Source organism: Dermochelys coriacea, chromosome 28, assembly GCF_009764565.3.
Source record: "Dermochelys coriacea isolate rDerCor1 chromosome 28, rDerCor1.pri.v4, whole genome shotgun sequence".
NCBI classification, from domain to species: domain Eukaryota; kingdom Metazoa; phylum Chordata; order Testudines; family Dermochelyidae; genus Dermochelys; species Dermochelys coriacea.
Genome location: NC_050095.1, coordinates 4645112 through 4669494, shown reverse-complemented (window position 1 = coordinate 4669494; position 24383 = coordinate 4645112). Strand labels below are relative to the sequence as shown.

The following is a 24383-nucleotide window of genomic DNA, read 5'->3' as shown; positions in this document are numbered from 1 at the left end:
CACAGAACATGAAACAATGGGTTTTATCATACACACTGTAAGGAGAGTGATCACTTAAGATGAGCTATTACCAGCAGGAAGGGGGGAGAGAGGAGGAAAACCTTTTGCGGTGATAATCAAGGTGGGCCATTTCCAGAGAGACTGAAGTGTTCTCTGACTGGTTTTTGAATGTTATAATTCTTGACGTCTGATTTGTCCACTTCCTGGACACTATGGTGCTAATAAGCAATGGTCACATAAACACCACCCTATATCGGAAACCTACTGACCGCTATTCCTACCTACATGCCTCTAGCTTTCATCCAGATCACACCACACAATCCATTGTCTACAGCCAAGCTCTACGATATAACCGCATTTGCTCCAACCCCTCAGACAGAGACAAACACCTACAAGATCTCTATCATGCATTCTTACAACTACAATACCCACCTGCTGAAGTGAAGAAACAGATTGACAGAGCCAGAAGAGTACCCAGAAGTCACCTACTACAGGACAGACCCAACAAAGAAAATAACAGAACGCCACTAGCCATCACCTTCAGCCCCCAACTAAAACCTCTCCAACGCATCATCAAGGATCTACAACCTATCCTGAAGGACAACCCATCACACTCACAGATCTTGGGAGACAGGCCAGTCCTTGCTTACAGACAGCCCCCCAACCTGAAGCAAATACTCACCAAGAACCACACACCACACAACAGAACCACTAACCCAGGAACCTATCCTTGCAACAAAGCCCGTTTCCAACTGTGTCCACATATCTATTCAGGGGACACCATCATAGGGCCTAATCACATCAGCCACACTATCAGAGGTTCGTTCACCTGCGCATCTACCAATGTGATACATGCCATCATGTGCCAGCAATGCCCCTCTGCCATGTACATTGGTCAAACTGGACAGTCTTTACGTAAAAGAATAAATGGACACAAATCAGACGTCAAGAATTATAACATTAAAAAACCAGTTGGAAAACACTTCAATCTCTCTGGTCACACGATTACAGACCTGAGAGTGGCTATCCTTCAACAAAAAAACTTCAAAAACGGACTCCGAGAGGCTGCTGAATTGGAATTAATTTGCAAACTGAATACAATTAACTTAGGCTTGAATAGAGACTGGGAGTGGATGAGTCATTACATAAAGTAAAACTATTTCCCCATGTTATTTCTCCCCCAACCTCACCCTCCACTGTTCCTCAGACGTTCTTGTTAACTGCTGGAAATGGCCCACCATGATTATCACCACAAAAGGTTTTCCTCCTTCCCCCCCTCCTTCCTGCTGGTAATAGCTTATCTTAAGTGATCACTTTTCTTACAGTGTGTATGATAAAACCCATTGTTTCATGTTCTCTGTGTGTGTATATCAATCTCCCCTCTGTATTTTCCACCGAATGCATCCGATGAAGTGAGCTGTAGCTCACGAAAGCTTATGCTCTAATAAATTTGTTAGTCTCTAAGGTGCCACAAGTCCTCCTTTTCTTTTTGCGAATACAGACTAACACGGCTGCTACTCTGAAACTAATTATATTACCTTCTTTAATTTTTTTATTAATGAACTCCAGTATCAGCTGCTCCATTATGTTGGAGAGTATTGGTGTCGGACTGACACTCTTGTAATTAGCTGAATTATCTCTTTTACACTTTTAAAATATTGGCACAGCATTTACTTTATTCCAGTCTTCTGGAATTTCCCCAGTGCTCCAAGTCCTAATTAAAATCAACATTAACAGTCTACCACACTCCTCTGCCAGGTCTTTTAAAATTCTTGTTATCTGGACCTGCTGATTTAAACATGTCTAACTTTAATAGCTGCTGTTTAATGTCCTCGTGAATTCTTGTTGGAATGGAGAGTATCATCGTCAATATCTTATGGTATGAGTACATCATCTGTTTTTCTCCAAATCCAGGAGAGAAATATTCATTGAACACTTTTACCTCTTTTGCATTATTTTTGATAATTCTGCCATTTCTGTGTAGTAATTTACCACTACCATTGTTAGGATTAATTTTTTCACTTAATATACTTTTAAAAACTTCTTGATTTTCATTGATTGGTCATTTATTTTTGATCGCATCCCTTACCAATTTTCTACACTTCTGACCTTCTAACTTATATTCTTTACTATTGACTTCCCCTTTGTTCCATGTATTTTATTTGGAGAGTGTTGGGATTCCTACCAGGGAGCCATTAGTAGGGCCCAGAGACAGCCCCATCTCCCATATCAAGCTCTGGCTAGTAGGTGTGTCATAAATGTGAAGACCCTGCCTCTGTCTGTCAGCTGGGAAACACAAAGGTTCTCTCTACCCTCTCTACCCTCCTGGCTGCTCTAACCAAGGTCGGGGTGGGACTCTGTTAACATGTGCCTCCTGGAGCTTCCATTTACCTAGTGCTGCTGTTCCGTGAATCGTGGGGTTGTGACTGGGGAAGCAGGTACTGAGTGTGGGACTCTTGCTCTTTCAGGGGCCGGTGACTTTCGAGGACGTGGCTGTGTATTTCACCAGGGAAGAGGGGGCTCTGCTGGACCCCACTCAGAGAGCCCTCTATACAGATGTCATGCAGGAGAACTATGAGACGGTGGTCTTGCTGGGTAAGGAGTCCTGTCCCCTCGATTATTAAAAGCTGTGATGTCTCCAAAGAACCTGAGTCGTAATAACTTTTTATCTTCATTTGTCATACAAGTTTTGACAAGTGTCTTTGCCCCTCCTTTTTTGCCTTATCTCCCACCCACTAGTATAATTTTTGAACATGTGCCTTTTTGGTGCCATCAGTCATTTTAAAATTTCATTTAATGTTTCCTTATTGGCTACATTAATAACTGTAGCTTTCATTCCTTTTCCTCACTTTAAGAGGAAAATATGCCACCTGTAGAATTCTAAATTGAGTAAATTGGTGTATGACTCATGCATGGCTTGTGTGACAGTCCAATGAGCTCTCCTTTTGATAGGAGAGCTCATAATATTGCCATTCAGGACCCCATGGGTGAAAGGAGAACAGAGTTGTGGGAGGGGAGGAGAAGTAGGAGAGTAGATAATTCTGGGGTGCCAGGACATGGGGAGAGTGTGTGCAGGATTAGAGCTAAGAAGCAGAAGGGAAGGATGACGTAGTGAGAGACGAGGAGGGAACACAAGAAGCTCCCAAGGTGCCTGGAGGTGGTGCCGGCTGAGAGTAATGGGAAGAAGGGCAGGGGGAGTGTGGAGGAAGGTCACTCAGGGCTGGATGGGTCAGTGGGAGGGAGAAGAGGTTTGGGGATCTAGAGCTGTGGGGAATCCCAGACCTTGAACCCCGAATCCCTATCCAAGCCTTGTTGCTTTAGAGCCTACACTCCAGTTTTATTTCTGTTCAGTTTCACTTCATTATGCATTTTTCCCCAAATATTATTATTTTTATGCTTGACCTCCCTCTCCCATTCATTACCCCCTCCCCATCTCTATGCACAGCGACCCTGGCCATGGATCCTGAGTCCTTGCTGCATTCCTCCCTTCCATAGCAGGGCCACTACCCAGGCACAAATGGGCACTTTGCTGATGATGTAACAGGGTGAGGGTGTAGCCTGTACAATTTTTACACCTACTTTTTGGGGTACAACTTGCCCTTGTACATGGCTACTCAAAGTTAATTGAGAAGATGGAATTTGGTGAAACATACAGAAACTTGATTTAATACAGACAGTTATAACTGAAATCATAGGTAAGGATCAAGACAGATAACGATTAGACTAAGATAAGTATAGTAAAGAGGGTCTTGCATTGTGCATACTTACAAGTTATGGACACCATTGGAAACAAAGATCATGGGGCAAGGGAGACCATGAGAAGGGAGGCCCTGCTTCAGTTTACACTGTCTCGGGGACCTGGCAAAATGAAAAAATGGTAACTAGAAGAGGTATTTTATCCACTTCCTTATGGTAATAGGATGGCTATATCCCATATCTACTACTTTTACTTTTATTACTATAATGTCAATAGCTGCCCCAACCCATATGTGGCCTTTGGGAAGTCCATAATTAACCATCAAGCATTAATACTCATGATTTACATCATTTATTTATTAATAATTCCAAGATATGAATGTGTCCAACCACTGAAATACTGCATAACAACCTAATTGCTAAAGCCCACCCCAAACTTTCTTCTTTCAGAATCCTGTGGCATATTGCACCTGTTTGTGGTTACTCGTTAGTCTCTCAAAATGAGGGTGCAAAATATCTGAGCTGGGATTCTCTGTTTAGGCCTATTCAGGTAAATCCCAGACTTCAGCATAACTACTCCCACAAAGCCTCAACCTAATATAAGGCCCTTGTCATAAATATAAAGGGAAGGGTAACCACCTTTCTGTATACAGTGCTATAAAATCCCTCCTGGCCAGAGGCAACATCCTGTTACCTGTAAAGCGTTAAGAAGCTAAGCTAACCTGACTGGCACCTAACCCAAAGGACCAATGGGGACAAGATACTTTCAAATCTGGGTGGGGGGGAAGGCTTTTGTTTGTGCTCTTCGTTTACGTTCTCTCTTGTTCTCTCTTGTTGTTGTTCTCTCTTGTTCTCTCTTGTGACTGAGAGAGTACAGACAGAAATACATCTTCTCCAACCCATCCTAATCCAAGTCTCTAATATTGCAATCAGTATAGGTAAGCCAGGCAAGGCGGATTTGTTTATCTTTTGTTTTATGTGACTTTTCCCTGTGTTAAGAGGGAGGTTTATTCCTGTTTTCTGTAACTTTAAGGTTTTGCCCAGAGGAGGATCCTCTGTGTTTTGAATCTAAATACCCTGTAAAGTATTTTCCATCCTGATTTTACAGAGATGATTTTTACCTTTCTTTTTTTAATAAAATCCCTCTTAAGAATCTGACTGATTTTTCCATTGTTCCAAGATCCAGGGGTTTGGGTCTTTTGATGATTTTTTAACCAATTGGTTAAGATATTATTCTCAAGCTTTCCCAGGAAAGGGTGTGTGTAGGGCTTGGGGGGATATTGTGGGGGAAGACATCTCCAAGTGGTCTCTTTCCCTGTTCTTTGTTTCAAACGCTTGGTTGTGGCAGCATACTGTTCAAGGACAAGGAAAAGTTTGTACCTTGGGGAAGTTTTTAACCTAAGCTAGTAAGAATAAGCTTAGGCGGTCTTTCATGCGGGTTCCCACATCTCTACTCTAGAGTTCAGAGTGGGGAAGGAACCCTGACAGCCCTTAACTGGAGCAAGCTTAATAACCATTTATTTATGTTCACCTCCTTGCCCTTCCATGCATGTTCCAAGCTAATAAGCAATACTCTGATAATGACATTTTACCTCTAGCGAGTATAAAATTGCCCACAAGACATGATACATAGGGCATGGCTACACTTGCAGATGTAGAGCGCTGGGAGTTAAATCAGCCCTTGGAGAGTGCAGTAGAGAAAGCGCTGCACTGTGTTCACACTGTCAGCTACAAGCGCACTGGTGTGGCCACATTTGCGGCACTTGCAGCAGCATTGGGAGCGGTGCATTATGGGCAGCTATCCCACAGAGCACCTTTTCCCATTCTTGTGGGAAGCGGGGCGGAGGTGTGTGTGTGTGGCATTCTAGGTCCTGTCCCAAAGCCCCGTGATGCATCACTTTGCATCCCAGCAATCCCTGTGCTTCTGGCCACATTTGGCGCCATCTGTCAATGTTTTTTTTTCTATTGCACGCTCTGTCTTCCCTTTCGGTCTGCGGAATATGCTGATGGGTCTCGCCAGCACGTTACGAACGGCAGTCGAGTAACTCCTTAAGCTACAAACTGACAGTGAGGAGTCCGATGATGATGTCGACTCGCATAATGCATACGACACAGGATTGCTAGTGGCATTCACCGACATGCTCACCACCATGGAGCTTCACTTTTGGGCTCAGGAAACAAGCACTAAGTGGTGGGATCACGTCGTCATGCAAGTCTGGGATGACGAGCAGTGGCTGCAGAACTTTTGGATGAGAAAAGCCACCTTCCTGGGACTATGTGCTGAACTCGACCCCACCCTGTGGCGCAAGGACACAAAATTGAGAGCTGCCCTGCCGGTGGAGAAGCGGGTGGCGATTGCAGTCTGGAAGCTGGTAACTCCAGACAGATACCGATGGGTCGCTAACCAGTTTGGAGTGGAAAGGCCAAGGTTGGAATCGTGTTGATGCAAGTTTGCAGGGCCATTAATCACATCCTGCTCAGAAGAACCGTGACGCTGGGTAATGTGCATGACATTGTGGATGGCTTTGCACAAATGGGTTTCCCTAACTATGGAGGGGCGATAGATGGGACGCATATTCCAATTCTGGCACCAGCCCACCTAGCCTCCAAGTATGTTAATCGGAAGGGGCATTTCTCTATGATTCTCCAGGCACTTGTGGATCACCATGGGCGTTTCATTGACATTAATTCAGGCTGGTCTGGAAAGGTGCATGATGCACGCATCTTTCGGAACACAGGCCTGTTCAGGAAGCTGCAAGCCTGAACTTTCTTCTCAGACCAAAAGATCACCATAGGAGAAGTCAAAATGCCCATTGTGATCCTTGGAGACCTCGCTTATCCTTTAATGCTGTGGCTTATGAAACCTTACACAGGGAGCCTTGACAGCATCAAGGAGTGGTTGAACAACAGGCTGAGTCAGTGCAGAATGACTGTGGAGTATGCTTTTGGCCATTTAAAGGGCTGCTGGCGCTGTCTGTATGGGAAGCTGGATCTGGCTGATGACAACATCCCCATGCTTATATCCATGTGCTCTATCCTCCATAACATTTGTGAGAGGAAGGGTGAAAGATTCACCCAGGCATGGACCTTGGAGGTTCAACACCTGGAGGCTGAATTTGAACAGCCAGAGAGCAGAGCTATTGGAGAGACCTAGCACGGGGCTGCAAGGATTAGGAAGCAATTTGAGGCTGAAAGCCACCAGTAATGTTTGGTGCCCTGCACAGGAGTGAAGTGCAGTGGTTCCAATGTTAGCAGGAATCTGTTTGCTACACTGACTTGCAGTGCCTGTTGCTTTCCTGGCTAAGGTATCTTCTACTTAATGCAATAATAAAGAATGTTTTCAAAGCCAATCCATTTATTGAAAAGAAACACAACTGCTTGGGAAACAGAAAGGGAAAGTGGGTGGGGTGGGGAACGGTTCAATCACAGGTTTGCTTATGTCCGGTTATCATACTCAGCCTTCCTGTCTGGAGTGCTGTGCAATGAATGCTGCACTTCAGGCTAGCTAAAATGCATGGTGATGGAGGTTGAGTGCAGTGGGTAAAGGTCGTAGTTTGCAGTTTGCAGGGCAGGGTGGCGAAGCTACAGGTGTTGGAGGCAGCTGGTAGTGATAAGAACCTGGATGTTGGGGAAAGTGGGTTGGAGGTGACATGGGGGCACAAGGGAAAGAATTTTGGGACAAGGGCTGCAAGGGGGGCAGGCGTGGAAGTGCTCCGCCTACATGGCTATGCGCGCCTGTATCGAGTCCACTTGAGGCTCCATAATGCTTAGCAGCCGGTCCATGCTTTGGTGCCGGTGATCCGCATTTTGCTGGCGGACCCTCCTTCCACTCTCCCGCCACTCCTGCACTTTTTGATTTTCATTAAGGGACTGCTGCATTACTTCATGCAGCATGTCTTCTTTGCTTCTATGTGGCTGCTTCCTAATTCTTTGGAGTCTTTCGGCCAGTGATAACAAGAACGGCTGAGCTCTCAAGGTTGCATCTGTAAAGCAAAAATGCAACACTTAACAGAGGCAGCAGTGTTCACACCAGACAGAGCAATGATTCGCCCATACTTAAAGACAAACACAATCTACACAATAGCAGAATTCGCCCACCCAAAGCTAGCACACACAACCCACAGGAGCCCCAAATGGTGAGTAAGCACAGGGACAAGGGGGACTGATTGTTTCACAGCCATACTGTCCTTTGGATTTCTGTGCCTTGGGGAGAGGCAACAGCAGCAGGGGGTCCCTATACTGAACACTGTCCCCAAATTTTCCACAGGAGTTTGTCCTGGAAGAAATCTTGCTGCTGAGGGTGACCTGGGAAGCAAGGGAGGGTCTTCTACTACAATGTGGCTTCTGCCCTGGCCCGTATGCAGCTTGCCTGTGTGCAACAATGGTCCCCCTCGGCCCCCATGGCATAGCGAACATGTTAGCCTTACTGGAACAAGGAGCACAGTAGCTCTGCCAAGGAACCTGCGCAAGCGGATTGCCCAGCCTCTGCACGAGAGTCTTGTCCCCGCTTCTCCCCATCTGCAGCAGCCACAAGCTGTCTTCCCTCCAGGCTCTTTGGATCTTTGAGCCTGGCCCTCCTTAGGTTGTGTGGCCAAGTTCTTGTTTCTTACATTCTCCTTTTCTGGAAGAATTAGAGGCTGTTGCTCTTGAATTTTAGTTGTTAATTCCCCAGCCTTCTCCGCACACTGGGGGAGTTTAATTCTCCCTCCCATTACACCTGAGTCACTCAATTTCCTAATTCCCCAAAATGTGCTTTTGTGATGTCACAGTTCTGGGGTAGCTAAGCCTTTGACCTGCCTCCATGGTCTGCTCAAGGAATGCCCTCTCAGGTATCAGGCCACTACCCAGCCCCTCTCTGTGAGTAGGGACCAACATGCCTCTCCTTTTTGACCAGGGTTTGAGGATTGCAGCTTGTCCTTCACTGTGTTCACTGGACTAACCTCCAGTTCCTGAGCTTTGCTTTCTCTCTAAGGGCTGTGAGCAGAGTGTGTGAGAGATAGAGGTGGGAATTTTGGTGATACTTCTATGATGCCGATATGTTCCTCAGTTTCCCTCTGTGACTGGTATTGCTATGATTAGAAAGAGCAGGAGACATGAGGTGTTTTGTCACGTAGCTTTCATGGGGTGATATGAATGGGTCATTAAGGACTGGCTTGGGCCAACCTAGATCAATGGACTACCCGACAGAAACAAGGGAATAATTGTCGCCTGTCCATGGGAGGATCTCAGCTTGGCTGGGTGAAGCATACATGGACTTGTTATGTTTTTGGGAGCAGGAAGAACTGGGCTTGCTTACGCAGGGAGCTCTACCGGAGCAAAGACAAATGGACGGGCACAGTGAAAGGAAAACAAACTTTTTTCTACAGCAGCATGGCTTAAGGGCATTGGCCAGTATGGACTATATCAGGGGTCTCAAACTCAAATAACCACGAGGGCCACACGAGGACTAGTACATTGGCCCAAGGGCTGCACCACTGAACACTCCGGCTGCCCTGGGCCCGCCCCCACTCCACTCCTTCCATGAGGCCCTGCCCCTGCCCTGCCTCTTCCCACCCCTTCCCTGCCCCCATTCCAACCCCTTAATGGGAGCTTCGGGGTTGGTACCTGGAGGAGCAGCCAGGGCAACACACAGACCCCTGTGCCCTCCCTCCCCCACATCCTGGCCACTTCCTGGAGTAGTGCGGGGACAGGGCAGGGAGGCAGCCTGCCCTGGCCCAGGTGCGTGTCAGGCCGGAGCCACTCTATGTAAATGCTGCGGGGGCAGTGGGGCCACGAGGAGCTGGTGGGACGCAGAAAATAACCCCGCGGGCGGCATGCAGCCCGTGGGCCAGGTGTTTGAAACCCCTGGACTATATTGTCGTCTTTGCTTCTCTGTCTTAATCTAAGGACTTTCTAGTGCTGTATTTCAGTTGACTAACAAACCCTGCTGTGTTTTAAAAGTCTGCACAGTGTCACAGCAAAAGCTTGCTCTGTGCATTGACTGAGGAACAGTCTCTGAACAGGAGTGTCGTTCAGCTGGACCTGCTGGGCAGAGCTCGCAGGTTGGAATAGGAGTGTTGAAGCCAGAGGCTCAGTCTCCGGTGTTGAAGCTCCATGGCCTATCCTTGTGGAAGAGTGGGACCCCAAGGGGCACCTCCCAAGGACTGTTTAAAACCTCTGGCATTGCACAGATCCTATGGATCTATGCCAGTGTGCCTTATGGGGGGAAAAATATAAAACAAGAAAAGAATGTAAATGCTTATTGACAATCATCCCCTCATCAGCCCTCATGGGAATCCCTGATCAGTTCCAAAGTGTATTAAAACCTTCCTTAAAGGCTTTAATTTCCCTGGTTCTTGTCATGCAGACAGCAAGCAGCAAAAGACCAGACGTCTAAAGTGCAGACAATGTGATAAAGTCTGTTCCCCAGTGTTCCCTTCCCAGCTCTGACACCACAGAGCGTTTACCCTGTCCCCCCCCTTCCGAGCTCTGATGCCGCAGAGCCTTGCCTGTGTCTCTGTTCCCTGTTCCTGTTCCCTCCCTTAACATACATGATTCCAATTTCCCTTCCCCCTCCTGTTTGACCCCCGTTTATATAGTATTATTCTCAGCTATACCGTAACCAATCATTTTACTGAAATTTAACTAACCAATCCTAACATATTGTAACATAATTCTCTAACCAATTGTATCCCACTAGCCTAATTAACTTACACCTAGCAAAATTAGTTATACAGCAGACAGAAACAATTAGAGAACCAGACAGATTAACAACAGAAAAGTGGGGGCCATAAAGAAATGAGGGTTTCTTGCCAGACAACCAGATTTCTTGCCAGACAATGCTATCAAACTAAGTTTTCTTTAACCATCTTCAGATCCGTTTCTTTATCTGGTGGTGATGGGCACTGTCTGGATAGGATCATCTTCCTAACAGCCCAATACCAACTTATTTCAATGTGACTGGTTTGGGATGTGAGGATGTGACCCTACGCTTTCCAGCTTATGGCTGCCCCTGCTGCTTAGCCAAAAGCCTTAGCCTAAGAACAAGGCCTCAGACTATCCTAGTGAGAGAAGGCCCATACACAGCCAGACTGTACCCTGATCTACACTATGAGTTTAGGTCGAATTTAGCAGCGTTCGCTCGATTTAACCCTGCACCCGTCCACACGACGAAGCCATTTTTGTTGACTTAAAGGGCTCTTAAAATCTATTTCTGTAGTCCTCCCTGACAAGGGGATTAGTTCTGAAATCAACATCGCTGGGTCGAATTTCGGATAGTGTGGACGCAATTCGACAGTATTGGCCTGCGGGAGCAATACCAGAGTGCTCCATTGTGACCACTCTGGACAGCACTTTCAACTGAGATGCACTAGCCAGATACAAAGGAAAAGCCCCTGGAACTTTTGAATTACATTTCCTGTTTGGCCAGCATGGTGAGCTCATCAGCACAGGTGACCATGCAGTCCCAGAATCACAAAAGAGCTCCAGAATGGACCGAATGGGAGGTACTGGATCTGATCGCTGTATGGGGAGATGAATCTGTGCTATCAGAACTCCTTTCCAAAAGATGAAATGCCAAAATATTTGCAAAAATCTCCAAGGGCATGATGGACAGAGGCTACAACAGGGACCTGCAGCAGTGTCACATGAAAATTAAGAAGCTCAGGCAAGCCTACCAATAAACCAGAGAGTCAAACGGCTGCTCCTGGTCAGAGCCCCAGACGTGCCGCTTCTATGATGAGCTGCATGCAATTCTAGGGAGGGCCCCTACCACTACCCCATCCCTGTCCGTGGACACCTGCAAGGGGGGAGTCTCATGCAACAGGGATGAGGATTTTGGGGACGAGGAGATGAGAAGGAGGAGGAGGATAGCACACAGCAGGCAAGAGGAGAAACCGTTCTCCCCGACAGCCAGGAACTATCTATCACCTTGGAGCCAATGCCCTCCAAACCCAGCTCCTGGACCAGGAACCCTGGTGAGTGTACCTTTGTAAATATAATACATGGTTTAAAGGCAAGCGTTTTTAATGATTAATTCACCCTGAAGACTTGGGATGCATTCGCAGTCAGTACAGCTACTTGAAAAGTCTGTTACTGTCTGGGGATGGAGCGGAAATCCTCCAGGGACATCTCCATGAACCTCTCCTGGAGGTACTCCCAAAGCCTTTGCAAAAGGTTTCTGGGGAGGGCAGCCTTATTCCGTCCTCCATGGTAGGACACTTTACCATGCCAGGCCAGTAGCACGTAATCTGGAATCATTGTGTAAGAAATCATGGCAGCATATGGTCCTGGTGTTTGCTGGCTTTCAAGCAACATCCGTTCTTTATCTCTCTGTGTTTATCCTCAGGAGAGTGATATCGTTCATGGTCACCACCCTGTTGAAATAGGGGAATTTTATTGAGGGGATGTTCAGAGGTGGCCGTTCCTGCCTGGCTGTTTGCCTGTGGCTGAAAAGAAATCATCCCCGCTGTTACCCACTTGGGGGGGGGGAGGAAAGGGGGGCGTTCACTGTGAGCTGTTCATGTTTGACTGGCAGGGATCTTCCCTGATACTAGTCACGTGGTGGGGGAGGGGTAAATTGATCATCCCAGAGAATTGGGTGGGGTTAGTTGGGTTTGTGCTACACCTTTACTCAAAAAAAGCAGCCCTTCCTTTTAAATGCCCAACTCAATGGGTGCTTGGTATGGGAAAGGAGGGTGCTGCCGTTTAAAACCATTCCCACATGTTATCAAGGTTGAAGAAACCAAAAGACTGTGGCTTTCCACGGCTGCCTGCAAGCCAAATTCTGTTCCTCGGCCCTGCGTGTGTGATCTCTCACACCAAACCCGAGGCAAAATGCGACCTTGTACTGACCTTGTACATGTGCAATGTAATGTTAACAGCTTGGTTCACCATGAAAGAGTCTACCCATTATTCTCTAAAATGTGTCTTTTTAAATACTACTCCTTTTTTTTTCCTCGTGCAGCTGCAGATGTTTCAACGTTCCCCCATCATTTCCATCCCAGAGGCTAACACAGATAAGAAGGCTAAAAAAATGCACTTGTGATGAAATGTTCTCTGAGCTCATGCAGTCCTCCCGCACTGAAAGAGCTCAGCAGAATGTGTGGAGGCAAACAATGTCAGAGTCCAGGAAAGCAGAAAACGAACACGAGGACAGGAGGGACGAGCGAGATGAGAGGGGGCAGGAGCAAGATGAGAGGTGGCGGCAGGGCAATGAGAGGAGACAGGATGCAATGCTGAGGCTACTGGGGGATCAAACTGATTCGCTCCAGCATCTGGTGGAGTTGCAGGAAAGGCAGCAGGAGCACAGACCGCCCATGCAGCCCCTGCGTAACCATCCACCCTCCTCCCCAAGTTCCGTAGCCTCCTCACCCAGATGCCCAAGAACGCGGGGGGTGGGGGGGCTCTGGGCAGCCAACCACTCCACCCCAGAGGATTGCCCAAGCAACAGAAGGCTGGCATTCAATAAGTTTTGAAGTGCAGTGTGGCCTTGTCCTTCTCTCCTCCCCTCATCTACCACCTCACCCAGTGCTTCCCTCCTCCCACACCCCTCCAGGCCTACCTTGGCAGCTATCCCCCTATTTGTGTGATGAATTAATAAAGAATGGATGATTTTGAAACAACAATGACTTTATTGCCTCTGCAAGCGGTGATCAAATGTGGGAGGGTGGTTGGCTTACAGGGAAGTAGAGTGAACTAAGGGGGTGGGTTTTCGTCAAGAAGAAACAAACAGAACTGTCACACCATAGCCTGGCCAGTCATGAAACTGGTTTTCAAAGCTTCTCTGATGCATAGCGTGCCCTGCTGTGCTCTTCTAATTGCCCTGGTGTCTGTCTGTACATAATCAGCGACCAGGCGATTTGCCTTAACCTCCCACCCCATCATAAACGTCTCCCTTCTTGCAGCTGTTCAAGCAGACCAGCGTTCCTGAAGATGCCAGCTTCCTGTACCTTTCCCGGCCATCCCATATTGATGTTGATGAAACGTCCCTTGTGATCCACCAGTGCTTGCAGCACCATTGAAAAGTACCCCTTGTGGTTTATGTACTGGCTGCCAAGATGGTTCGGTCCCAAGATAGAGATATGCATTCCGTTTATCTCTCCACCACAGTTAGGGTATCCCATTGCAGCAAAACCATCCACTACAACCTGCACATTTCCCAGAGTCACTACCCTTGATAGCAGCAGCTCCGTGATTGAGTTGGCCACTTGTATCACAGCAGCCCCCACAGTAAATTTGCCCACTCCAAATTGATTCCCGACTGACCAGTAGCTGTCTGGCATTGCAAGCTTTCAGAGGGCTATTGCCACTCGCTTGTGAACATTGAGGGCTGCTCTCATCTTGGTATTCTTGCACTTCAGGGCAGGGGAAAGCAAATCACAAAGTTCCATGAAAGTGCCCTTACGCATGCGAAAGTTTCGCAGCCACTGGGAATTATCCCAGACCCACAACACTATGCGGTCCCACCAGTCTGTGCTTGTTTCTTGGGCCCAGAATCGGCGTTCAATTCCATGAGCCTGCCCCATTGCCACCAGGATGTCCAAATTGCCGGGGCCTGTGCTTTCAGAGAAGTCTGTGTCCATGTCCTCATCACTCTCGTCACCGTGCTGCCATCGCCTCCTCGCCTGCTTTTGCAGGTTCTAGTGCTGCACATACTGCAGGATAATGCGTGAGGTGTTTACAATGCTCATAACTGGTGCGGTGATCTCAGCGGGCTCCATGCTTTCCATGGTATGGCGTCTGCAGTGGAGCAGAGTTGCAGCGGAAGCAGTGGCTGACTACATATGTCATGAGAATAGATATTTATAGAGAATGACAAGTGGACCTGCTAGGTGGATTCATGAAAGCAGGAGAGCAGAGTTGCAGTAGGAAGTGGTGGAGGATGACCGTTAGCACCGTGCACATTTCCCAAGGAAGAACACACGTACCCAGGAGCCCATGACAGTCAACATGGAGAAATTTGCTGAGTCAATACCAGCAGTGCAGAGTTGCAGAGGAAGTGGTGTATGACGATGGTTAGCCGTACTACTGCACCGTCTGCTGTCAGCAACACCCAGGACAACAGCAGCAGTGTCAGTGAACTGAGCTGAGTGGGCTACACACTTGCCGTGGTATGGCATCTGCACAGAAAAAAGGTGTGAAACGATTGTCTGCCATTGCTTTCACAGAGAGAGAGGCGACTGATGACATGTACCCAAACCACCCACTACAATGTTTTTGCCCCATCCGGGATTGGGAGCTTAACCCAGAATTCCAATGGGCAGCGGAGACTGCGGGAACTGTGGGATAGCTATCCACAGTGCACCGCTCCGTAAGTTGATGCTAGCCACGGTAGCGAGGACACACTCTCCTGACTTAATGCACTTAGTGTGGACATACGCAATCGACTGTATAAAATAGATTTCTAAAAATCTACTTCTATAATATTGACCTATTTTCATGGTGTAGACATACCCTGTGATTTTCATTCTTTGTTTTGATACCCCTTTAACTAGCTAAGTGATAAAACTACCCCTAAGTTCTTAAAGTATAGGCTTTACAGGCAGGCCTAAATATCTATATTCTAACACTGGGTTCTACCCCTTCCCCCATTCTGTGTCTGTCTTGTTCATTTAGATTGTAAATACTTCAGGGCATGAGCTATCTACTATTCTGTTTGTACTTTGCCTAGTACAAAGGGGATCCACTGTTAGTTGGTCCTTAGGCACTAAGGTTATGAATATTATTTATAATAATAACTATCCTGCCACTTTGAGCCAAGGAAGATGGTCTTGGGATGTTACTGCTTAAAAATGAGCTGGGTTTAAAACCATGGAATATTCCTTGTGACAAGTATCCCATAAATTCCACTGACCTCCCTTGTTTTCTTTTTCTTTAGCAGGGTTTCCAATTTCCAAACCTGATCTGATCTCACAGCTGGAACGAGGGGAAGAGCTGTGGGTCCCAGATCTCCAGGGCTCTGAGAAAAAAGTGCTCCCGAGAGCTCCCTGTACAGGTGAGGAATTGGTTAAACCAATGCAAACATTGTCCATGAATACAGAAAACATTTGGGCTGCCCTACAAAGACCTTATGAGCTCTCCAAGTTCAATACTGTTCCCTGCAGATGTGGAATCATCATGGCAGATGTCACTCATTTGTTCCCACCTATTCTGACTGAGAACTGGCAGAAGGTCCCTCCCCAATCTCTCTTTCCCCAGAGTGTTCTGGTGAGATGCAGACCAAAAGTGATCCCTTTCTCTCTCCTCTCGGGAAGGGCTTGGGGAAAATCAGCTCATGATAGGGTTGATCTCTCCTGTGCATATTTTGGTTTGTTCACCACTTTTTCCATTCCTCTCTCTGATACTTCCTTTCTCTCAGGTGCAGGGAGTGACCTAGATTCTCTCTGTCTCCCATCAGGTGATGGGAAGATGAGTGAGAATGAGGAGAAACACCAACAGGAAGATGCTGAGCAAGTAGAACCACATGGGACGTTATCAGGAAGCTCCAAAAGGAATGTTTCTGGGAGTTGTGCACTCCCAGAAGAAGCAAAATCCTGTGAGACTCAGCAGAGGCCGGAGGAAAACTTGAGGAGCCACTCAGCCCCGATTACATGTGAAAGAATCAACTTGGAAGAGACCCGCTACACGTGCCATGAGTGTGGGGAAAGCTTCAGCTGGAGCGCTGCCCTGATCAGACATCAGAGAATCCACACAGGAGGGAGATGCTACACGTGCTCCGAGTGTGGGAAAGGCTTCAGTCGGAGCTCCCACCTCATCATACATCGTAGAATCCACACAGGAGAGACGCCCTACACGTGCTCTGAATGTGGGAGAAGCTTCAATCAGCGCTCAAACCTTATCACACATCAGAGAATCCACACAGGTGAGAGACCTTATGGATGCTCTGAGTGTGGGAAACGGTTCATTGATAGTTCAACCCTCATCTCACATCAGCGAATCCACACAGGGGAGACGCCCTACACATGCTCCGAGTGCGGGAAAAGCTTCATTCAGAGCTCAAACCTTATCACGCATCAGAGAATCCACACGGGTGAGACGCCCTACACGTGCTCTGAGTGTGGGAAAAGCTTCAGTCAGCGCTCACACCTTATCGTACATCAGAGAATCCACACAGGTGAGAGACCTTATGGCTGCTCTGAGTGTGGGAAACGGTTCATTGATAGTTCAACCCTCATCTCACATCAGCGAATCCACACAGGGGAGATGCCCTACACGTGCGCCGAGTGCGGGAAAAGCTTCAATCAGAACTCACACCTTATCACGCACCAGAGAATCCACACAGGGGAGACGCCCTACACATGCTCTGAGTGCGGGAAACACTTCAATCGGAGCTCAAACCTTATCACGCATCAGCGAATCCACACGGGTGAGACGCCCTACACATGCTCTGAGTGTGGGAAACGCTTCAATCAGCGCTCACACCTTATCACACATCAGAGAATCCACACAGGTGAGAGACCTTATGGATGCTCTGAGTGTGGGAAACGGTTCACTGATAGTTCAACCCTCATCTCACATCAGCGAATCCACACAGGGGAGATGCCCTACACGTGCGCCGAGTGCGGGAAAAGCTTCAATCAGAGTTCAAACCTTATCACACATCAGAGAATCCACACGGGAGAGACGCCCTACACGTGCTCTGAGTGTGGGAAAAGCTTCAATCGGAACTCAAACCTTATCACGCATCAGAGAATCCACACAGGAGAGACGCCCTACACATGTTCTGAGTGTGGGAAAAGCTTCAATCAGAGCTCACACCTCATCACACATAGGAGGATCCACACAGGTGAGAAACCTTATGGATGCTCCGAGTGTGAGAAACGCTTCAGCGATATTTCAGCCCTCATCTCACATCAGCGAATCCACACAGGAGAGAAGTCCTACAAATGCTTTGAGTGCGGGAAAAGCTTCCGTTGTAGCTCAAACCTTATCGCACATCAGAGAATCCACACAGGTGAGAGACCTTATGGCTGCTCTGAGTGTGGGAAACGGTTCATTGATAGTTCAACCCTCATCTCACATCAGCGAATCCACACAGGCGAGACACCCTATACGTGCTCTGACTGTGGGAAAAGCTTCAATCGGAACTCAAACCTTATCACACATCAGCGAATCCACACAGGAGAGACGCCCTACACATGCTCTGAGTGTGGCAAAAGCTTCAATCAGAGCTCACACCTCATCACACATAGGAGGATCCACACAGGTGAGAAACCTTATGGATGCTCTGAGTGTGGGAAACGGTTCATTGATAATTCAACCCTCATCTCACATCAGCGAATCCACACAGGACAGAGTCCCTACACATGCTCTGAGTGTGGGAAAAGCTTCAATCATAGCTCAAGCCTTATTAGACATCAGAAAATCCACTGGAGAGAGACACCCTACTGATGATCTGAGTGTAGGAAAACCTTCAATCAGAGCTCAAGCCTTACGAGACATCAGAAAATCCTGACTGGAGAGACACCCTATACATGCCCTGAGTGAGGGAAAAGCTTCAGTTGTAGCTCAAAGCTTATCACACATCAGAGAATCTGCAGTGGAGAGAGATCCTACACATGCTCTGAGTGTGGGAAAAGCTTCAATCAGAGCTCAAGCCTTATTGGACATCAGAAAATTCACATGAGAGAGAACTGTAATAAATGCCTTGACTAGGGCTGGCCAAAGGTGTTTAAAAAAATAATAAAATCATATTTGCTAATTCCCGCATAGTGATCTTTGCACCATTTTCACCATGGTCTCTCAGCTCCCCCAGATGAGTTGCCTGCTCCTGCCTTTTGCAGCTCACCCTTTTTTGGGGTCAGTCCTGTGATCTTTTCTATCAACTCCTTTCCTTTTGAGTTGTAGGAGCGTGTGTTCCTCCAGCCAGGAATGTTCATCAGCTCCAGGTGGGAGAGAGAGGTTTTGATTCCCAACAAGCTACAATGAGGCAAAAACTACCTGTGCCGTACATCCACTAGGACTGTACATGGCGTTGACTGCTCAAGTTAGTGATCTTGGTATAAAAAGACAATTATAGCTGTGGAGCAGATGCCGTCCAGGTGCAGTGTTTGGCATTAGCTTTCCCCTTGTCCTAACTTAAACTCCATCACTTTTCCTAGTCTAAACAAACCCCGAGTATCACGGTTATACTGTTCCCCCATTTCAAAGCAATTGTTAGTCATCAAGTTCCCCATTTGGGAACAAATTGTTTCATTCCCAGTTGCTCTGTTGTTGCTTCAGGTTGTGCTGGAGAGCAGATAGTTTTACTACCATTTTCCTCACTTTAAATATATTGAACTGTAACAAAAAAATATCATTTCACCCTTTGTAACAACAGAAGAAGATAGGGTAAATCAGGGATTCCCTTCTTCCCCATCACCATCCCAATCCCCCAGTTGTTCATTTGCTTAGGCCAATATTATTTCTAAAGGGCTGGGAAGAGGATTCCCTAATAAATGACTTGTAACTAAGCAAAATACCCATGCATTTGACTCCCAAAGCAGTTGTGGCCCAGGCCCTGCAGCAGATCGCTCTTGAAGGTATCTCCTTCCTAATCAGGTGCATGTTGCCTATTATTTGGGAAATGCAATCCCTATCTAGGTAGGGATGGGAAAAATGGAAGTGACGTTTCTGTTCAGCTCACTCCTGGGAGATGCTGCAAATGTGTAGAAAATAAAATCCATGATGAATGTGATATAGCTGCAGAAAGATACCTATTTTTAATAGCTACCTGACATTTGATGTCTTACAGGGATTCTAAGCTGTGCCTGAATTTAGTCCCTAATTTAAATCTGTGCCACCATATTAAAGAAATAAAAGGGCATATTTGGGGGAGTTTTACTTCACTATTGCTACTGATATGTTGTGTGATTGGTAAAGAATTCTACACCAGAGAAGTGTAAAATTACTCCAAGTAAGGTCAAAGATTTGACAAGAACTCAGGTAGAAATTGCAGATACTAGTGGTTGATTTTCACCACAAAGATGGAAGCTATGGTGACCTGTGGCCCAGGCAAACTAGTTTTAGAACGCTGCTCCCCAGTTACGTGGCATTGATCACACTCCTAAAGGATGCCATGATTACATTGGGAACTGTCTTTTATCATTTGGATCCAAAGTTTCCTGAAGCACAGAGAGAAACAGCTGATTCCTTCAGAGCCATTCCATGCCTATGGGTCCCAGTCTGGCTGCACTGTTAGACAAGAAGTGCTTCCATGCTGGGGAAATGATGGTAGCTAATGAGAGAATGTATCAGATTTCAAGTTCAGAATGCAGTATACATGAGTGCTGAGTTCAGAGTCTGTGGTGTGGTCTCTTAGTTTTGTTGATAAGTTTTACGCATTTATATTATTTCTCCACATCCTGCTACTCTGAAAGATTAGAAAGTGTGAAAATAGAGCACAGGTGTTTTTTCTCATGATGCAGCCTTCCCATGTAGTGTGAGACCCCTTCCACCCACACTTCTGGGAGAAGACCCAGGGAGAAATGAACTCTCAGAAGTGGAAGGCCTGCGAGGTTATTGTAGAATGTGACTTCACACAAAGCTCACTGGGTGGAAATGGGAATTAAGAGAAAACTGCCCTATAGGTTTATATTTTGTAATCTTTGAATAAATTGTTACTAGTGACAATGAAATTTAAACATGAAGTTAATTAGTGTAACGTAAGAGGCTGATTATGTGATAACTTTCACTGTTACAATATAATTCAGGTTTTCTTCTAGGTCTCTCCCTGCCCCCTCCTACTATATGGAAATAGTGGCTGATCCTGAAATTAAAACCTCACTCCAAAGGAATTAGAGTGGGGGAATATGTGATACAAATAGCATGTATGAGAATAGAGACCCAGTATAGGCTGTAATTATTGCTACTTAAAATGGAATTTATTTTGATAAATTTTAAAATAAATCTTCTCATAAGAGGAAAATTATTTGAGACAAGATGTGTAACCTTTTTCCCAGTTAGAGGGTAACATCGACAGAGTTCCACAGATCTCTTGTTTGCAAAGCAAAGATGTCACATCAGGCAGGAGATGTCAAAATCTACAACAGTGATGGATGTGTGATGGTAGCTTTTCTGGGTTGGTTTTTTTGTTTGGTTTGATTTTTTAATTTAATTTTGTTTTGTTTTTGCAACCAGTTATTTTTATAGGTGCTGAGGTTTCTTTTTCTTTTGAGCACAGCTGTTTAACCCTCAGACCTGGCCCTGGAAACCTCCTCAGAACTGGCCTTGTGTTTCTTTTATGTTTGTTATCTTTGGGGTTCACACATGCATACTACATGCGATTCACAGCAACAGTTACTTTGAGAAACCTTCTGGGTTAAGCAGGCCTTTTCCAAACTGGCAGTGGCCCAAAGTCTGCCTCAATTCAGGTGGATTGGGACATGTCTGTATCAAAGGAGTGGTTCACACTTGATTTGCCCAGTAACCTCAGGGAAGGGGTGGTAAGATAGCATCAGTAGGAATTGACCAACAATGAAGTTAAAGATAAGAGTGAAAGACTCTCACCTTGCAGGTCAACAAGTCTGTTCTGTTTATTCCCTCTGACACATCTGGCACTGGTCTTTCTTAGGCAGCACACTGGGCTAGATGGACCATTGGTCTGACCCAGTATGACCAGTCTTGCATTCTTATGTAGCCATCTACGGCCTTGTCTACACTGGCAAGTTTCTGCATGGTAAAGCAGCTTTCTCCCTGTAACTTCAAAGGCGTACACATGGCCAAGCCACTTAGTCTGCAGAAACCCATCCCGACAAGAGACATACAGCTTTCTGCACCGGGGCTACAGTGCCGTGCTGCCAGTGTAGACACCTTGGTCGCTTGCAGCGCTGCGATTGGCCTGCGATTGAACGTCCTTTGATCCAGACGTGTCCCACAATCCCTGTTCTCAGCTCTCTGATCATCGGTTTGAACTCTGCTGCACTGCCCTCTGGTGACCAACTGTGAATGCTACCTCTTAAATTCCTTGGGAATTTTAAAAATCCCCTCCCTGTTTGCTCGGTGATGCATGTAGTGCTCTCAGCGCATCTTTGCAGATGACCATGCCTGCTCCATGTACCAGGCGATCCCCGGCTTGGAGTAATGCCAAGCTGCTGCACCTCATCAGCATTTGGGGAGAAGAGGCTATCCAGTTCCAGCCGTGCTCCAGCCGTAGGACTTATGATACCTATAGACAGATTTCACAATGCATGAGAGAAAGGGGCCATGATTGGCACACACTGCAGTGCAGGGTCAAAGTGAAGGCACTGCAGAACACCTACCACAAAGTGTGGGAGGCAAACTGCTGCTCCAGTGCTGCACCCATGAGCTCCAGGTTCTACAAGAGCTGGACGTGATACTCAGTGGTGATCCCACCTCCACTGCAAGGGCCACTGTGGGTACTTCGGTGGCTCGCATGCCAGTCGAGAGTGCCCCTAGCCAGGAGGAGAAAATCTTGGATGTGGAGGTGGAGGGGGACGCAGCGGCAGAGGATGACTCGCAGGTCAGATATGTATGTAGCCAGGAGTTCTTCTCTACCCTGGAGGAGGCTAGCAAGTCTCAGCCATCTAGTGGCTTTGATTTGGGGAATCACTGAAGCGAGTAGTTGGGGGCAGGAGGGTTGCAGAAAGCAGGAGTTATGGAGTGCCAAGCTGACACACTTCAGGCACTACTAGCACCGCAAACCAAGCAGCGCTTTGTGTGCCTACCCCTGCAGACGCTGTCGCAAACCTCTTTCCAGTGTGCCCCCAGACACGGCTAACACAGTCTTATCAACCTGTTGGCTCCAGTCTGTACCCTCTGCATTCCACTCCTGCTCCATCACAGTCCAGCCCTGTGGATGTCCAGTACCCAGTGCACTCAACCACCCATCCCTCTGCAGTTCATTCCTGCTGAAGTACAGTACCCACTGCACTGTAATCCAGAGGATAAAGTTGCATATGATACCTGGACATGCACAAAATTTTTAACAGTCCCTGGACCTCACCTCACCTCCTCATGGGACACTCCCTTTCCTCATCTCCCACAGTGATGATGTGTTTGTTTGTTTGTCTCTCTCCTCCAGTGGTTGTTTTTTAATAAAAGAATAGTTTTGGTTTGAAAGCAATCTTTATTCCATTAATTGAAGGCAAACAGAGCCCTGAAAAGCAACAGGCAATTTTCTTAAACCTTCATAGTGCATCGTCTGCACCAATCACAATCACCTCCTAGCATTACAAGCACTGCACTGCCTGCCGTTCATGGCAACGAGTACTAGTGGCTTTCAGCTTCAAATTGCTGCCTCAAGGCATCCCTGATCCTTATGTCCCCATGCTGCACCCCTCTAATAGTCTGGTCTCTGGCTGTTCAAATTCAGCTTCCTGGCGCTGAGCTTCAGTAATCCAGCCCTGAGTGAAGCTTTCACCTTTTCCCTTCACAAATATTATGGAGCGTATAACATGCGGGTATAAGCATAGGAATATTGTCATTGGTCAGGTCCAGCCTGCCATGCAGGCAGAGTTAGCGGGCCTTTAAATGGCCAAAAGCACTCAACTGTCATTCTACTCTTGCTCAGCCTGTTGTTGAACTGCTCCTTGCTGCTGTCAAGATGCCCCGTGTACGGCTTCATAAGCCACGGCATTAAGGGGCAGGCAGGGTCTCCCAGGATCACAATGGGCATTTCAACTTCTCCTATGGTGATCTGGTCTGGGAAGAAAGTCCTTGCTTGCAGCTTCCTGAACAGGCTAGTGTTCTGAAAGGTGCGTGTGTCATGCACCTTTCTGGACCAGCCTGTGTTAATGTCTGTGAAATGCCCATGGTGATCCACAAGTGCCTGGAGAACCATAGAAAAATACCCCTTGTGATTAATGTACTTGGTGGCTAGGTAGTATGCTGCAAGAATTAGAATGTGTGTGCCATTTATCACCCGCCACAAATAGGGAAGCCCATTTGTGCAAAGGCATCCACAATGGGATGCACGTTGCCCAGAGTCACTGCGTATTTTTGTCAACACAGGTCCAGCGGTCGACTTTCCCACTCCAAACTGGTTAACGACCGATTGGTAGCAGTCTGTAGTAGCCAGCTTCCACAGTGCAACTGCCACGTGCTTCTCCAACAACAGGGCAGCTCTCATTCTCATGTTCTTGTGCTTCAGGGCTGAGCAAGCTCATCACACAGTCCCATGAATCTGGCTTTCCTCATTTGAAAGCTCTGCAGCCACTGCTCGTCATCCCAGATGTGCATGACAATGTGATCCCACCACTCAGTGCTTGTTTCCCGAGCCAAAAAGCAGCGTTCCACTGTGGTCAGCACCTCCGTGAAAGCCATAAGCAATCTTGTGTCATAGCTACTACGTGTGGAAAGATCAGTGCTGAACTTCCATTGCCTTTGTAGTTTAAGGAATAACTCCACTGCCACTTGTGATGTGTTAATAGAGTGAGCAGCATGTTCGTCAACAGTGCAGGATCCATTCCTGCTGCCCAAAGAGGCAGAATGCTCAGTACACAAACCATTGAAAGATGGCACCAAATTTGTATGGAAGCACAGGCTTTGCTTGGATGCGAAGCAATGCATCATGGGGCATTAGGACAGGTCCCGGGATGCCCCGCAACCCCCTCCGCCTTCCCACAACTCTTAGCAGCAGAAAAGGAAGAGATGCTCAGTGGGATACTGAGTGCACTGCTCTGAATACCGCTGCAAGTGCTGCAAGTTTGAATATGCGATTGCGACAAGCAGCTGACAGTGTGAACACAGAATAGCAGTTTCTCTTCAGT

General features: G+C 47.0%; 1 protein-coding gene and 1 pseudogene across 44 annotated transcripts in view; one reads left to right on the top strand and one right to left on the bottom strand.

Moving 5' to 3' along the window:
- Positions 1-20584, top strand: part of LOC119849372 — a 36991-nt pseudogene extending 16407 nt beyond the window's left edge.
- Positions 1-24383, bottom strand: part of LOC119849376 (zinc finger protein 420-like) — a 3142523-nt gene that overhangs the window by 1142910 nt on the left and 1975230 nt on the right. The window contains exon 3 of one of the 44 annotated variants that reach the window (XM_043503756.1): positions 10666-10674. The exons of 42 other annotated variants lie outside the window; for them this stretch is intronic. In XM_043503756.1, the coding sequence (XP_043359691.1) occupies positions 10666-10674 (9 nt within the window). Of the gene's footprint in view, positions 1-3575; positions 3579-10665; positions 10675-24383 lie in introns of all 44 variants that reach the window. One more of the 44 variants, XM_043503750.1, reaches the window with a different exon arrangement.